Below are 17,235 nucleotides of genomic sequence, written 5' to 3'. Positions count from 1 at the left end.
AGCCTGCCACTTTTGGACTCTCGCTTGCTGAGGTGTTCCAGCGAGTGTCTCTGTAGATCTTAGAAAACTATTTCTTGATTTAAGTCGTTGACGTGTTGGCTGATACCCAAACAAGGGATGAGCTGGAGATGTCACTGCCTTGGTCCTTTCACTATTGGTTGCTACTTCCCAGCAGATGTTAGGTGGTGCAATACCAGCTAAACAGTGTAATTTCTCCAGTGGTGTAGGGTGCAGACACCCCGTGATAATGCCGCATGTCTCATTAAGAGCCACACCCACTGTTTTAGTGTGGTGAGATGTGTTCCACACTAGACATGCATACTCAGCAGCAGAGTAGCACAGCGCAAGGGCAGATGTCTTCACTGTGTCTGGTTGTGATCCCTAGGTTGTGCCAGTCAGCTTTCGTATGATATTGTTTCTAGCACCCACTTTTTGCTTGATATTCAGGCAGTGCTTCATGTAGGTCAGAGCACGATAATACAGTTGAACCTCCATATCAACAGATTCTGCATTCACAGATTCCACCATCCATGCCTTGAAATGTTCTTTTAAAAATCCCTAAAACAAACCTTGATCTTCTGTGTTTTTATACAATAGAGGGCTGTTAGGAAGAAGTTTATGAGGATTTATTTATTTCACCCTGTGTGATAAGGTGGTTAGAAGTAAGAGGTATGAAGTTCAAAGCCCCAGGTGAATTGCTAGAGGATTATAAGATCCATTAGCACACTTCCAAATTCTTGAGGTCTGGAGACCAAGCAGGTCTTTCAAAGCTTTCCCCTGTGGGGCTAGTTTGCCATTAAGACTTTAGGCAATTTCCGGTGATCTCAGACAGAACATGAGACCTGTGGAAATGGGGCATGACTACACAATTGCATTCTTTCTATGATGACTGAGTGACTGAGTGTCAAATGTATCATTCAATTACATAGGAACCTCTAGATCTCTGCCTTCAATAGACCATTCATATTGAATGAATATCCTTCACCTAGATGGTCGCTTGTGGAAAGGTTCTTTTAATGGCATTTGTAGGCAATAACATGAGATCGCAGTGAAGCTTTCTTCAGTGATTACATCAGCTCTTTAATCTTCTTCTCCAGTTTTTTTGCATTAGCACCAGTCATTTCAAAAATCTAGGAATAAGCAAGAATAAAATGAAATTAACTGAAGAACCGGAAATTCTGGAGAAGTGCCCAACCCTACTTAATCAGCCTGCCCACACACTACTGAACCTATTCTTGGAAATTCTTCTTCAGATGTTCTCACCTTCTGAGATCAGGTGGTTGGTTACTGGAGCTGAGTTTACACTGGCTGGTAAATCCATCGCCAGTCTGAAGCAGAGACTATATGGACTGGACCCAGAGATGTACACACACACTCTTCCAAATCCGCTGTAGCACCGTGTTGGTGTCCCCATGGTTCAGGTGACCTGATACTTCAATATTTATTTGTTTGTTTGTTTTGTTCATTTATATCCTGCTTTTTCTTTCCATACAGAGACTCAAAACATCTCACAACTAAAAGCATTTTAATACAACTTAGAATATACAAATAAACAAATATTAAAACTATATTAAATGACATTAATATTAAAACAATCCAGGTTAAAGCCATCAAGCATATAAAATCACATAACAAAACCATCACAACCCTTGATTGTCTTGAACACCTTCATCTTTAAAAGCTTGCCTGAATAAAAAGGTTTTAGCCAGCCGGGGGGGGGGGGGCATTCTGCCTTCCCTGGGAAGGTAGTTCCAGAGTTGAGGGGCAGCCACTGAGAAGGCCCGCTCTCTCGTTGAAATGGAGGTGGGATTGAGAGAAGGGCCTCTCCTGAAGATCTCAGGGCCTGGGCAGGTTCGTACAAGGAGATGTAGTCAGCCAAATAGCCTGGACTGGAACCATCTAAGAGTTTAAAGATCATAACCAGCATGGGGTTTGGACAGGAGTCCACCAGCACCACTTAGGTACGGCACTCTAGGAGGCACTGTCTGTAAGACACTGCCTCCAAGTCCCATCCCAGCGGGACCACCCAAAAGGATACAATGGTCAATGGTATTGAAAGCTGCTGAGAGATCCAGCAGAACCAACAAGGACACACTCTCTCTGTCTAGCTCTCTGTGTAGGTCATCCACCAAAACTGTCTCTGTTCCATGGCCAGGCCTGAAAGCAGATTGAAATAAATCTAGATAATCAATCTCATCAAGAAATCCCTAGAGTTGGGAGGCTACCACATGCTCCAAGACCTTGCTTAGAAAGGGGAGGTTGGACACTGTTTGATAACTGCCTATTATAGAGGGGTTTAGGGATGGGTTTTTAATATAGGTCTCACAACTGCCTCCTTTAGCTAAGTTGGAACTTTGCCTTTGCTCTACTGGACTGTCACCTCACTTTTCATGCCACCAATGCTACTTCCAGTTGGCTACAGATCTCCATGTAAGCTCCTGGCCATCACAATAGACAGTGGTCTATTCCAACATCAGCAGAGATGTAAAAAAGGGGGAGGATTATCTCATGGTGTCTCAATGGCCTTGAAGCCAATGTAAATAATTCTGAAGCTGCCAGTATTGCAAGAGTCAAGGGTTCTGTTATGCAAAAAGATACTCGACATCTCTTTCTGCAGCAACCATAAATAGTTTATGTATGGGGAGGTTGTGAATTGGGAGGATATGTCAGCTTATGTCTCCAACAAGAATCCATCTGATGTCACCTGGAGCTTTTGTAAACATGAACTCTGCTATTGCACAGTAAAAAAGACAAAGGTCTAGAAGCAACCTTTGTCTGGTTCCCCACATAAAATTTAGCTGAATGAGCCATAATAATAAATTCTTGTCTGGGAGCAGTCTGGTGCTGGTAGAATTAATTGTATGTGTATATCTGAATATTTTCCCAGGTTTCTGATGCCAATGTGATTTTTATGCCCCTGTGATTTTTATTCTTTTATAGGTTTTATTGTTTACTGATTTATTGACCTTTTAAAAATTGTTTCGGACCGAACAACGAAAGGGTGAGATAAAACATAACGAATAAAATGAAATTGAGAAACTACTCAGTTAAGTAAAGTTTATCTGTATACATGTAGATCATTTTTCTAACCCTCTATACAACCACCACCTCATTATATTTTAAAAAACAATTACAGGACTGCAGTGGAGATTGCAAGGGCCACTTACACATCCATCTCCTGCTGAAAAGACAGCAAAAGAGGACGTTGATATATATAAAACCTGCTTATATAAACGTTTATACACACATGAACAGAAAAAATCACTGCTGATTCAATTACATTAGTTTTTTTTAAAAAATCAGTAAATCTGGATATAATGAGAGTAACTATAACCAGAGGACCTGTGTGTTAGCTTTTGTCCAGATGTTAAGTATTCATAAGCGAATGGAAATGCTGTTCTCAGTATTCATATGGTTCATTATCTTTAAACTGTGCTTGAATATGTCTGCCCTCTACATAAAGGGGATTGAAAGTGCCGAGGTTATGCAGCTTTGCATGGAGATACAGATGATCACTAAAAGAACCACAGTTATACAGTTATTCAGTTATACAGTACAAACAGTGTGGAAGGCTCAAATGTGCTGTTATCTGAAAGTTAGTAAAATAAAGACAAACAATGAGTGTGAGGAATGAGTCCAGTTCAGCCATCTAACATTTTTCTTTCGCAGAACAAATGCTGCAGTGCAAATTATGCCTAATAGACATGTAAGGTAAAGAAGGAAGGACCTTATTCATGGCCCTTGCCAATGGCCAGCCCCATGGTTGCAGAGCTGGCTGAGGACGCCCCCTGCCCGGAGCCAGCCTTGACCGTAGCCCAGCAGTGGATCGAGGCGGGAGCACCTCAAGAGCACCCCTCGGGTATTCACGCTATACGCAAATGCATATCTTGCCTATTGCTTCAGCTGCCCCTGGCTGCAGTGCAAATTATGCCTGATAGACATGTTAGGTCAAGATTCAGTGCACTCATAAGCCAGGTCATTATTAAAGTGCTGAGAATGTAAAGAAGGAATGTGGGAATGCATGAAGAAGAGCAGAAAAAACAAGCCTGAAGAATCAACATGGAGTTCGTTCAAAGCATTATATGAGTTGGACTTGGTAGACGAAGCGAGGAAGCAGTAAGACCTATCTGAATAACAATGGACAATAAGGTTTGCAGCGAGGTGTATAAGGTGTATAGGTGGTACCCCATAAGTCATATGGCCTGGAATGTGGATGTTTTGAAACTATGATAACAAAAAAACATGCTCATCAAAAAGAAAGACTGACTTTCAGCTTTAAATGCAGGGGACCTCCAGATTAAGCATGTTTCCTGAAGCGCGGCAATGGAACCCTTTCAGAGGAACCTGATCATCTTCATTTGGAGAGGCCTGTGTGTGAGAGTATGTTTGAATGCTTGAGCTGAATGAATGAGAGCTCTCTCTTGATGTGAATCTGATGTGATTCTAATGTGATTGTATTCAATAAATGTTACACGAAAAGTGTTAAAACCAAATTTGGTCTCTGAAGTGTCTGACTGATCTAAACTGCCTTATTATTCCTTGAACACTCCATCAAAAGAATGGGTTTATATTTGGGGTTCATAATAAGAACTCTGGAGAATCTCTGTAAATCTCAGGAAACGAGATGCAGGCTGCCGAAGTGGATGTGCTCCTAGGCTGTCCAAACAAAGGACCTGGATTAGACATGAACCGGGGCTGCTCCAGAGCTATTTACACCCATTTTAATTGCCTGTTATAGATGAACCCTCCGTATGTTATTTTATTTGTATTTTGGGATTTATTTATTTATTTATTTTGGGGGGGGGATTATGAAGAATTTTTACAAAATTATTTTTTGTGCTAAAACCCACTATGCAGTACAAAATGCAACTGTTTTGTGTAAAACATCTGTGTGTGAATGTGTGCATGTATGTGAGCAAAATGTAATGTGCTTGTGCAAAAATCCCTTCACAAAAATGTCACCATATGGTTATAACTTTTTAAAAAAATGTTTGGAATATTCAACATGTCTCTCAATGTGTTGAAACACTCTTTCCTGGCACAGGCAAGATAATTTATAATTATTATTTATATCTCTAATAAAAATGACTCCTATTGGATTCTATGGGCAGACTTTGGAGGTTAAGGACAAAAATCCAGGTGGTCTAATGCACTGCTTCATAAACTGTGGACTCCAACCCCTTAACTCAAGGTTGGGTTCCTGAAAATTTGGCAACAGTAAAAGTTTTCTGGCCCGTCTAGTGTTTACAGTGGATTCTGCAGAAGATGCTCCAGCTGTGCTTCATAAAAAGGAAAATCAGTCTATATAGCAGATCTTGCAAATTAGTAAATGTTTGATTTTTATACCTGTCTTATATATTTTTAGAGCCTGTGTCCCATAAAGATTTCTCAGGTCAAAATGAGTCATGAGTGGCAAACTTTGAAAAGCCCTGGTCTAATACACTAGGATGGGCTTCAAAGGACACAAATACCTTTTCTCCTTTCATGAAGAACTGGAAGGTTGGCACGGCGGTGATATTGCAAAGGTCTGCCACACCCTAGGGAAGAGACAAAGCATGATTTACCATGAAATCAAGAATATCATTACAGTAGAAATCTCTAAAAATATATGAAATATATGAAAATAAACAAGGGCAAAATTGTTTTGCTTCTTATCTGTCAGGGCTGCACCCAATATTCACCAATTTTCTCGACTGGTTTCTAGATGAAATATAAAGTATTGGTTATTAGGTTTTAAACTCTACATCATTTGGGTCCAGGTTACCTAAGGATCATCTTCTTACGTGAAATCCACCCCATACATTCAGATCCTCTTGGGGCACCTACTTCAGTCAATCCGAATTAGGCTATCATGCAAAGGTTTCATATACTCTTTCAGCTAATGTTATGTGTTATGCTATTTGTTGATCCCTGCCTTGATAGGAAAAGCCAAAGATAAAATAAATATTGGCTGGAATCCTATTAGGCTGTTGTGATTGTGTAACCTAGAACTATGCAGTCATAACTGTTTTGTATTCACAAGCCATATGTAATCCCTAATTTAGGGCATATATAGAGGTTGTGAAAGTTCCCCAGGTTGCATTTATTGGGAAGGGGTGTGTGAGTGTGGCTGCTGCAATTGATGATGATATATCCCTTGTTGGTCAAGAAGAAGCTAAGTGATATTCCCATCTCAGTGAGCAATCTCTGATGCGATAGGCAGAAGTAGTACCTTGCTGCAGATGGGTAGAGTTTAGCCAGCTGCTTCCTGATCAGCAGGGGAATAGACCCCTATCAATCACACCGACTGCTGACAAATAAATTGGGATTGGGGAAATTGGAATGGAATTTACTGTGTAGTAGTGTAATTACAGTGTTTTGTTGTTGTTCATTCATTCAGTCGTTTCCGACTCTTTGTGACTTCATAGACCAGTCCGTGCCAGAGCTCCCTGTTGGTTGTCACCACCCCCAGCTCCTTCAAGGTCAATCCAGTCACTTCAAGGATACCATCCATCCATCTTGCCCTTGGTCGGCCCCTCTTCCTTTTTCCTTCCTTTTTCCTCAGCATCATTGTCTTCTCTAAGCTTTCCTTTATGGCAGATGCTAAATATACTTCAGAATCAATGACCATTACCATTATGTCCTAGTCTCAAGTTTTCAGAGCATCTTTATCAACCAGGATCCCTCCATACAGTTTGGCCTACAGCTCCCACCATAACCCTTGGTTATGCTGGCTCATGAGAGAAACAATTGGACTCATCTAAGAAGGAGACACGGTGGAGGAAAGCTGATTTGTCACTGCTGGAACTAGAATCATGAATGGGCCAATAGTCCAAATCCTAATAATCTCTTTCCTATTCTCGTACTCACCAAATGTATCAGACTATACAGTCATGCTGGCACCAGGTTGGCAAAGACTACTCTAATGGAAACACTCGACATAATTTGTCCTTTGAATTTTGTTCACTTCTTTCTGTCAAGTCTCTGTCAACTATGCAGAATAGCACCTTTTCAGGTTAAGCAATGTGTACCTTTGGGTGTCACCCTAATATTCTCTTCCCTAATCTGGTACTCTCCAAATGTCTACAAAATAGAAAAACTCAACATAATCAGTCCTCTGAATTTAGCAACTTACCTCTGCCAAGTCTATATCAACAATGCAGAACAGCACATGTTCATACCGAACAGCTAACTCCTTTGGAATAGAAGACAATTAAGCATGGTAGTTACCAGAGAACAGTAGTTTCGTATGAATCACCATTTCAGGTTAAGTCTCATTCAACCCCCATTTTTCCTCTACCCATCCATTTTATCCATTTAACATAATATTTTGGGAAAGAAAATTAAGAATTCAGAAGTTTTTTAGATCAAATAACATGACATGACATCAAAATAGAATTTTGGCTCCTGTTGATTAAATGTTGTTATGTTGCTGTTATGTTATTTCATGTCATTTCTGAGTTAGGGTGACCCTAAGGTGATCCTCACACAGAGTTTGCTTGGTAAGATTGTTTCAGATATGGGTTTGTCTTCCTTTGTAGTTGAGAGTGTATGGTTTATTCAAGGCTACCTGGTGGGTTTCCATGACTGAGTGGGGATTTCAACCCTGATTCTGGAGTCCTAGGCTCCTTCTACACTGTCCTATATCCCAGGATCTGATCCCAAATTATATGCTTTAAACTGGATTATATGAGTATCCACTGCCAGATAATCTGGGATAATCAGATAATCTGAGATCAGATCCTGGAAAATAAGGCCAGCATGGAAGGGACCCTAGTTGAGTATTTAAACTACTACATCACATTGGATCTGGTGGTCAAACCACATTAAATGTTCAATTGGTACTCTATCTGTGAGTGCCATATCTATGGATTCAACTGGTCACGGATCCGATCACTTCCTTTGTTTACTCTTCATGGCTGGACTTGCCTTGCAAAGGAAGAGCCATGAACATGGCTGCATCATCCCTGCTTCTTCATTGTTTTCACAGTTCCTGTGGTTGCTGGAGAGGTTGGCAGGGAATCATCTACATCTTACTGATCCAGTTTGTGCCTGGTTTGTCAGTCATTTTGGTTTTTTTCTATATATGGAACTTGAGGATTTGTGGATGTATGTATTCACAAAAGGTTCTGGATCCAATCACCCATAGATATGGAGGTCCAACTGTACATGCCAGGATCCAATAGTATGCTTCTATAGGTTCTCAATGTAATAAACATATATCTAAAATCTTGTTTCGGTGAACTTTTGAGAAACCTTCAGAGCAAATTTGATACCATGTGAGGATGAAGGAGAGGGCCTTTTGGGCGGTGGCCTTCTTGGACTAAGGAACATCATCTTCATTGAGGCTCAGCTGGAATGGACAGCCTTACTTCAGAGCCAAATTAATTTTTTCCATCCACCTAGACTTTGGGGTTCAGTCATTGTAGCCTGGTCCTGGGTTTGGGATTTTATTTATCCTGTTGTCTTGTTTTAAAGTTTTCCGTGTTGTTTCAAAGTTGTCTTAAATGATAGTGCCCCAAACTGGGGTGTAAGGCTGTACTGAAATATTAAATGGATAAATAAACAAGCAACTTGTTATTTGGAAGTAAGCTATACTGATTGCAAATGAGCCAATTTGTGACTATCTCTTTCCTTGCCGATGCCTTTGGTACTTTAGCTGGCCTTGGATGGTTAGAGCATTGATGCATTTGGGGAGTTTTAAGTGAGATGCTTGAGTTGACTGGGTTAGGTGAGAGGGGTCAGTATTTGTAATCACACTGATCTGTTGGAATGGGACAAGCTAGCAGGTTGAGGCAAAGTCTAATAGCTTTTCAGAGGAAAAAGTGGCAACCTTAAGAGCTTCACTTTAAAGCAAAGTTTTTAAAATGCATTCCAAGGAACCTTGGGATTAAGGAGATGAGAAGATCCCACAGTTGGCAAGCTGCCCAAAAGACTATTAGTATTTCTTGTAAAATGCAGGCATATGGGAGTGTTCATAAGGGCCGAGTGTATTCAGTAAACCACACCAAATTTGCTTGACATAGTCCAGTAAACGTTAGCCTCTTGTACATTCTTTGGAAATTGATGAAGCATACTCCTAAGTAAATATAGATAGGGTTGGAATGTATGCCTTGCATATGGCCCTCAATGAGGTCCAAAACTGATAAGTATCCCAAAAACTGCATAAGATAATTTCTCAGATTTTCAGCAATGCAGCCTGCAGATCAGTTGCATATATGTGTGTGTGTGACAGATAGTGTTTGGTGAAAATGTACTCACTACCAAGCCAATAAAGAATAACGTCAATTCAGAACTTAATTAGATGATGACTTCAAGAGACCATGGGATAAGCAAGTCTTTACAGTAGACCAGTGGTTCTCAGCCTGTGGGTCCTCAGATGTTTTGGCCTTCATCTTCCAGGAATCCTAACAGCTGGTAAACTGGCTGGGATGTCTGGGAGTTGTAGGCCAAAACACCTGAGGACCCACAGGTTGAGAACCACTGCACTAGACCAAAGGTTCAAATTATGTGGCTCTTTCAGGGTTCCTGCATGTCCTCACTCAATTTCTCTATTTACTATTTTACAATTTAGCCTCAACCCACATTTCTGCTGCTTAATTGACTCCAGGGGACTGAGTTTCCCTCCTAATTTTTTCAGGGAGCACCCTAAATTAGTGTGCCAATGTGGTATGACAGCCTGGATATTAAACCTTGGGAGGACAGGGTTTGAATCCTCACCCAGGTATGGGAACCCACTTGGTGACCTTGATCAGATCACACTCTCTGAGCCACAAGGGAAGGCCATGGTAAACCTCCCCAGAACAAAGCCTGCTGAAAAAATTCCATGATAATTTCACCTTAGGGTTGTCATAGGTTAGAAGGAACTTGAAGGCACACTACAGCAACTACAACTGAAGGGAAAATGCAGAAAATACATTATTTGGCCATTTCAGTTCACCTGATAGGTCCCCCTTTCACTCTGCCAGCCAATCACGATAATGCACAAAGAGACTGGAGCTGAAAGTGGCTCTCCATTCCCAGGAGAATATCTGTCGTTTTAATAGAGTTTGAGAATTTTGTAATTTGAAGTTCATTTTTTGGAGAGTTTTAATTCAAATAATAATTGTATTAGGCTTTTTAGTACAGTATTAGTAGGGTATATAGGAAGAGACCTGACACAACGACTCAGGGATCCATGAAATGAGCAAAGTTTTTGGTGTTTTTTCAGCATATAGCTAAAAAAGGGCACAGAATCAATACTTAGCTTCATGAACGTGCCTCCTCTGCTACCTTTTAAATCTTTCCTCAAAATTACTCTTGGGACTTACACTTTATTCATTAAAAGAATATAAAGCCAAAAGTCCTCTCACAAAAAGTGCTCTCCTAAAAGCCTGTTATTGTGATCCTTAGCAAGATGCATTAGCAATTTGCTCTCCATCCAAATAATTTGGCTGCTTAACACCCTCAATCTCACCCAATTTGAGAAACTAAGGAGGATTGCAGGAAGATGTGAAAAGAAGATCACAAGGAATCATCAAATTGGGCTGTGAAATAATGCTCGTTGACCCCATAGGATTTAGTACAAGGCAGGTGTTTATATTTCCAAAGTTCCTTTTTCTTTTGTGTGGCTGTAAGTGTTATTGAGACACAATACCACCCTCAAAGATTTACAATTCATTTATAATATATGATTTTTCCTTTTTAAAAGACCCTTTCCAGACTTGTGCAAGTTCAAAGCATCAAAAGATTGAGACCGAATCAACAGCAGCTATAAACCCCTAAACTCTGTTATATCTAACCCTTGACTAGATTATATCTATTCTTCGTGACTTTCAATATAACTTATATCTTTCTGTGTATTGTATCTATTTCATATATATAAAATGTATAGACTTTTAACTAAAATATCACCTGATAAGCCCAGAGACAGTCAACTCTTCCTAGCCCTGCTGAGGAATTTCCTGAGAATTAGAAGGTTGAGCAAAATCCTCTGACTGTTTCCCAGCCAGGCATCACCACACTCCATTGTTCATGCATATGCAAATATATGTGACTTCTTTGGCAGCCCAGATAAACCCAAACCTAGCTGTCTAATTATAAGTATCATTTGAAGTTGAGAAATTGCTGCTTGCAGAAACAGAAGCTCAGAGTATGTGCATTGTTAAACCTTTTTATTGACAGCCAGACCCTTGGTTACCCAAGGTCAGCACCTCTGTTTCTTGAGTTTTGCAACTTTGTTTCCTAAGATCCACACCTTTTTTTGACATAGAAGTGGACATTGACAAAAGCCTATCAACATATCTTTATCATTTGTTTTCCCTGGACTGTGCCCGCCTAGGGGGTGTCTCTGCACTTGATTGGTCCTTCACTCTGCCATTCTCCCTCCCACCAATCCCAGCATGGATCCTAGCCAGCCTCTTTTCTGGCCAATCTGAGGAGGGGGCAGAAAGTCTGAATAAGGGTTAAAACTGTATAAGATGTATTGTTTTTTTCTGTTTGGTTATGTTTGTATATTTTGAAACTAATTGCTATACTTGCATCCTTTTTGGCCAAATTCTAATAAACTTTTGTGGTTTGTTTTCAACCTGGTGAGTTAGTTTCTTTGTCCTGACCTGTCTGGTTTAACATATGCTCGCCAGGCATGGATCCTCTTCCATGGTCCTAGCTATCCAATACATATGTAGTTAGATGAGAACCAGTATTCCGTCTCAGCTATTTGTGCTTAACATACCTAACTGAATAACTTTTCATAGCCTGACCTCCCAACCAAACCTGGAAAAATCATGATTCAACCATGTTCCAATTGCTGGCTGAATAGATCTCCTTCTCCCAATTCAGTTGATGCCTGGGAAAGGAGGTTGGATGTCAGTGGGTTTACAACCATGGCAACAGTGCCACATTCATGATTAAGTAATGATCATGAATATTGAATAGTTACCTAGATTTACTAATCTATAACTATTCTGTATTCATAAGTATTACTTAGTCCCTACCCCATCATAACCTATTTTAGTAGACATCAGATGCATGGGGAAAAAGAGGTCCATTCTACCAACAATCAGGACATGGGTGAATGATATTTCTGTAATGTTTGGAAGGGGAAAATCATAGCAACTATCACCATTACTACTAATACTACTACAACGACTTACCCCATACAGAAATTTAGCAGTCTTACCTTTTCTCATAATTTTATCTACTTGGTGAGGTTCTTTAGCATAGTTGATACTATTCAATTTATTCATATGGGCTCCTTCTCAAGTTTAGAATCAAATTTATTCGAGTGAGGACTCTATATTTGTTTCTCATGTGTTTAATACTGCTGTTCCTCCACATTTGTGGTTTGGATTTTTGCAGACTTGACATTTGATTCAAAGCTTTACTATAGTAATCCCTAGGTTCAGCATATTGGAGAACTCCTTTAAAGCAACAGCACAGCTGCTCAGTTTTAGTGATATGAGAGCAGAAGTGGATTCCCACTTTTCTCCAGCAAAAAGATGAAAACTGTGTTATCGGTGGATTGACTGAATCAAGGGAAGCCAAAGCTGCAATTTTGCAAGACAGCTGTCAATGACAGTGTCTTTGGATGGCTCTCATTCATAGAGTGACTTTAAGTCAGTGCCAACCTGACAATGACACTTAACAATTACAACAATCTGGCAAGAGTAGGTGGAGAGTGAGGGTAATGTTAAACTTACATGAAAGGCGGGACGAATCATTTTGCAAGGCCCACACCATTTGGCGGAAAAGTCAATGACAACAAGTTGGGGGCCTGCATTCTTCAAAAACTTCTCCAATTCTTTCTGTTTGAGAAGGAAGTGCACATACAGGTAAACATTTCAAGCACACAACAGCAATGGGAAATTAAACTAAATCCAGCTAAGGAGGGGCACTGTGACAACAGTAGTCAACTGCAAAATTGAACGTGTGTATATTCTGAGAACAATACGAATGTGAGAGCTCTCTATTAATGATTATGAGCACCTCTAAGTATGCAAATACGAGTCCATAATGCAGATAGAGAATATGTTGTGTATAAAATCACATATGAAAATGTTTGGTAATTTATTTGAATGGATTTGCTGAACTTAAGGCAATATAGGCACATATCATACGAGAGATCAAGTCTGGCATACAAAAATATGTGATAGCTTAAACCTGCTCTTGTTTTTAGTCATGTCAGGAGCGACTTGAGAAACTGCAAGTCGCTTCTGGTGTGAGAGAATTGGCCGTCTGCTAGGACGTTGCCCAGGGGACGCTTGGATGTTTTGATGTGTTACCATCCTGTTGGAAGCTTCTCTCATGTCCCCGCATGAGGAGCTGGAGCTGATAGAGGGAGCTCATCCGCACTCTCCCTGGCTTTGAACCTGTGACCTGTCGGTCTTCAGTCCTGCAGGCACAGGGGTTTAACCCACTGCCCCACCAGGGGCTCCACCTGCTCTTGCTAATACTATTTGATTTGCTTGTCTCTTATGCACTGCTGAACAGATATCATCTTTCTTTAAAGGACACTTAGGGTGCATTTGTACTGTGGAATTAACGTAGTTTGACACCACTTTAACGGCTGTGGTGCAATGCTATGGAATCCTGGAAGTTGTAGTTCTATAAGGTCTTTAGTGTTTTTTTTTTGCCAGAGTACTGATGCCTCAGCAAACTACAAATCCCAGGATTCCAAAGCATTGTGTCATGGCAGTTATGGTAGATGCAACCAGAATCTGCTCAACCTTTCCACTCCTTTTTTTTTTGGGGGGGGGGGGGGGGAGATGATCAGAATCATCAGTAAAACATTGTATTTGTATTCAGTCATTGTGCAGAGAAGGTCATAGGATAATATACTTTCTATTTGTTTATTATCAGATTCTGTTTTTTTATACATGTTGAAAGAATTGTGTGATCCAATGACCTTTAATGATTAGGGAGAGAACAAAAGGAGGACATAAGCCAACACACATCAGTTTATCTTGAACAAATAGAATTATGGCTCTTCTAAAAGCTTAACTACAGTATTCACTGAGTTTTGGTTTCTGGGTGTTCCATGGTTACTAAACCCATGAATGCTCAAATCTCATTAGATACGAGTTGTATAAAAATGGTGTCCATGATATAAAATGGCAAAATCATGGTTTGCTTTCTAGAATATTTTTGGAACATTTTCAAATTATGGCTGTATTCATGGATGTAGAATCCATGACTACATAGGACCAGCGGTAACTGTCTAGTATCTTCTACTGTGTATTTATATATTTGCTTAGCCTCTTCCATTGTGCATTTAAACAATGGCATAGTCTCTTCTTCTTTAAACCCATTCATTAGATCTAAACAACAGTGGTTTGGATTGAAGTGCCCACTTTTATGTCATACTACAGGATTTTGACTCAGTTTATAATAACAGTAATAAATAATAATAACACTTTATTTATATTCTGCCCTTCTATGTTCCACCCTTCTCAGGGTGGATCACAAGTACACATACACAGCAAACATTCAATGCTGTTTGTATAGACAGTACACAGACAGAACAGAAGGAGATGTTGTGTCGATGCCATGTACGGTTGGGCTCGAGTCCACAGGGGGTGCTGTCACTCCCTCCTCTATGACTAAGAGCCATCAGGACTTCCTCATTCCAGCATTTTCTGATCTTCTTTTTCTTTATGGCGCTGTATGGCTTTTAGCGGTACATAATTGCCCTAATTGCAGCTAAAGCTGTTTTCGAACTGCTTAGGTTAAAAGTGAGCAGGGCTGACGGTCGGCTGCTTACGCCGACCTGGGGCTTTGAACTTGCAACCTTTCTGTTGATAGATCTTATAGTTGCTGATGATTTACCAGCTGTGCTAAACCTCTGGTCCAATAATGTGATGATTCTTATTTCCTGTAAAACACCTGGGCCAAGTTCAGATGACCAGCCATTTGTTTTGAAGGATTTTGTTTGTGTTCCTTCTAAAAGATTTCATATGGAGACTTGCTAGTTATTTAAGGAGACATAGAACTCTTAGTGATGGTGCTGGTGGTGAATCATAAACTGTGCCCGACTCTAGCAAAACTGGGGAAAAAATATTTTAAAAACTACAGCTCCTAGAATCTCCCAGCCAGATTTTCAATAGAGTTCTTAACACTGCTTAAGAATAACACAGCCTAACAAATTTTTGATATTTGATGTTTTGTCTTATGTCTGATATAACAGGCTGCACTTTTTATTTAATTTGAGCTGTTAAGTCATAATTTGTTTTCATATGTTGGGTTGCCAAATTTAGTTTGTATGGATGTAATGTTGTGTTCAGGCATTGAATGTTTGCCTTTTATGTTTGGAATCTGCCCTGAGTCCCTCTGGGGAGATAAGAAAAATATAAATAAAGTGTTGTTGTTGTTATTATTAGAAACACAACAAGATGAGTCCACAGCAGACAAGATCACTCTGCTGGCTGTTGTATTTGGTCACATGTTGGATACTTCGCAAGTGTCTAGGACTGTGTGATGTATCGGCGAATAATGCATGCATATCCCAGTAAGATGGCCTTCTGAAGCTGGCAGATGGTAATTTTGTCAGCTCCGATTGTGTTTAAGTGCAGGCCAAGGTCTTTAGGCACTGCACCCAGTGTGCCAATCACCACTGGGACCACCTTGACTAGCTTGTGCCAGAGTCTTTGCTATTATTATTATTATTATTATTATTATTATTATTATTATTATTATTTGGTGCCTTGTTTTTAGGCCTATTATAGGGTTTATTTCAGGCTCTAGTTTCTTGGATATGGTAATCATGAGTTTTAGTGGGTAAGCAGATAATGACTGGTATATGGCATATGTTCTGTCTCAAAAAATAGAGTCGATGGGGAAAACTGGTGCCATTTTTGGAATCAGCAGGTCAAATATACTCAGAAATGGGGCTAACATATATCACTGTGTTAACCAGTGATATAATCATAGTAGCATAGAATCTACAGGTTCAAGATCAATAGCTTGTAAAATATTGGGCATATCAACTTGGACAATCACAATGAAATCTGCAAAACAGGTGAAGGACATAATTTTACCAATTCTGTTACTAGGTCCAGAAAAAAGTTATAACTTGCTAACAACCATAAAATAGGGTTGTGTTTCTGGCTTTCACCTAAGAATTAAGCTAATTTTTTTAGTATCTAGTATAAAAACCTTGTTGTGAATTTTCTGTGGCATTACGGGTGTCTCCATGATGCCCCCTGAAGCAATTTCCCTCTCTCACATTTCATCAGTGGAAAGTGATTCAGGTCAGATCAGGTTGCCGGGATGCTTTTGTGACATAGAAACATATGTCAGCTCATATCCTTTTAATTCTGAGCTGCACCATCACTTGCAGGGAAGGACAAATTTATTTATTTATTTATTTGCTTTACTTCTATACCGCCTTTCTCAGCCGAAATGGCGACTCAAGGCGGTTTACATAGTAAAGGTCAACACAACAACAACAACAAGGCAGTTAAAACACATTATACAAAACATCAGGTCAAAAACAATCATAATCCTAGATATATGCCTCAGCAAACAAATCAGAATCAGAATCCGTAATCATAATCCTTTATACCAATTCCTGTGATCAATTGTACCGTATTACTGTATTTCATTGCATTATTTAGCCAAATGCTTGTTCGTAAAGCCAAGTCTTGACTTTCCTCCGGAATGCCAGCAGTGAAGGGGCCTGTCTGATGTCCACAGGTAGGGCGTTCCATAGCCGAGGGGCCACCACCGAGAAGGCCCTGTCTCTCGTCCCCACCAACCGCGCCTGCGATGCGGGCGGGACCGAGAGCAGGGCCTCCCCAGACGATCTTAATGTCCTGGTCGGTTCATAGGAGGAGATGCGTTCGGAGAGGTAGGTAGGGCCAGAACCGTTTAGGGCTTTATAGGCTAAAGCCAGCACCTTGAATTGTGCCCGGTAGCAGATTGGCAGCCAGTGGAGCTGGCGCAACAGAGGAGTGGTGTGCTCCCTGAGTGCCGCTCCTGTTAGCAACCTGGCTGCCGAACGTTGGACCATTTGAAGCTTCCGAGCAGTCTTCAAGGGCAACCCCACGTAGAGAGCATTGCAGTAGTCTAAGCGGGATGTAACCAGAGCGTGGACTACCGTGGCCAAGTCAGACTTCCCAAGGTACGGTCGCAGCTGGTGCACGAGTTTTAACTGTGCGAATGCTCCCCTGGTCACCGCCGAAACCTGGGGTTCCAGGCTCAGCGATGAGTCCAGGGTCACACCCAAGCTGCGAACCTGTGTCTTCAAGGGGAGTGCGACCCCATCCAACACAGGCTGTA

At 40.6% G+C, this 17,235-nt stretch overlaps 1 protein-coding gene across 1 annotated transcript; it reads right to left on the bottom strand.

The window, feature by feature from the left end:
- Positions 1-850: 850 nt before the first annotated feature.
- LOC132766478 (thioredoxin-like) lies at positions 851-16,149 on the bottom strand. The gene is made up of 5 exons (XM_060760839.2): positions 16,111-16,149; positions 12,660-12,764; positions 7,115-7,174; positions 5,472-5,537; positions 851-1,130 (listed from the first exon to the last, which is right to left on the bottom strand). The coding sequence occupies exons 1-5, from the start codon at positions 16,147-16,149 to the stop codon at positions 1,068-1,070; spliced, it is 333 nt and encodes a 110-aa protein (XP_060616822.2). The 3' UTR covers positions 851-1,067.
- Positions 16,150-17,235: the final 1,086 nt, after the last annotated feature.

Source organism: Anolis sagrei, chromosome 2 (assembly GCF_037176765.1).
Source record: "Anolis sagrei isolate rAnoSag1 chromosome 2, rAnoSag1.mat, whole genome shotgun sequence".
NCBI lineage: Eukaryota > Metazoa > Chordata > Lepidosauria > Squamata > Dactyloidae > Anolis > Anolis sagrei.
The sequence above is the reverse complement of the archived record's forward strand: the minus strand, read 5'-3'. Positions and strand labels throughout refer to the sequence as shown.

Coding starts and splice junctions, on each gene's coding strand:
- LOC132766478 (XM_060760839.2), bottom strand. CDS start 16,149: ATGGAGACACCCGTAATGCCACAGAAAATTCACAACAAG. Junction 12,765..16,110: donor CACAGAAAATTCACAACAAG/GTTTTTATACTA, acceptor CTTCTCAAACAG/AAAGAATTGGAGAAGTTTTT. Junction 1,131..5,471: donor TCTTCATGAAAGGAGAAAAG/GTATTTGTGTCC, acceptor GCTTATTCCTAG/ATTTTTGAAATGACTGGTGC.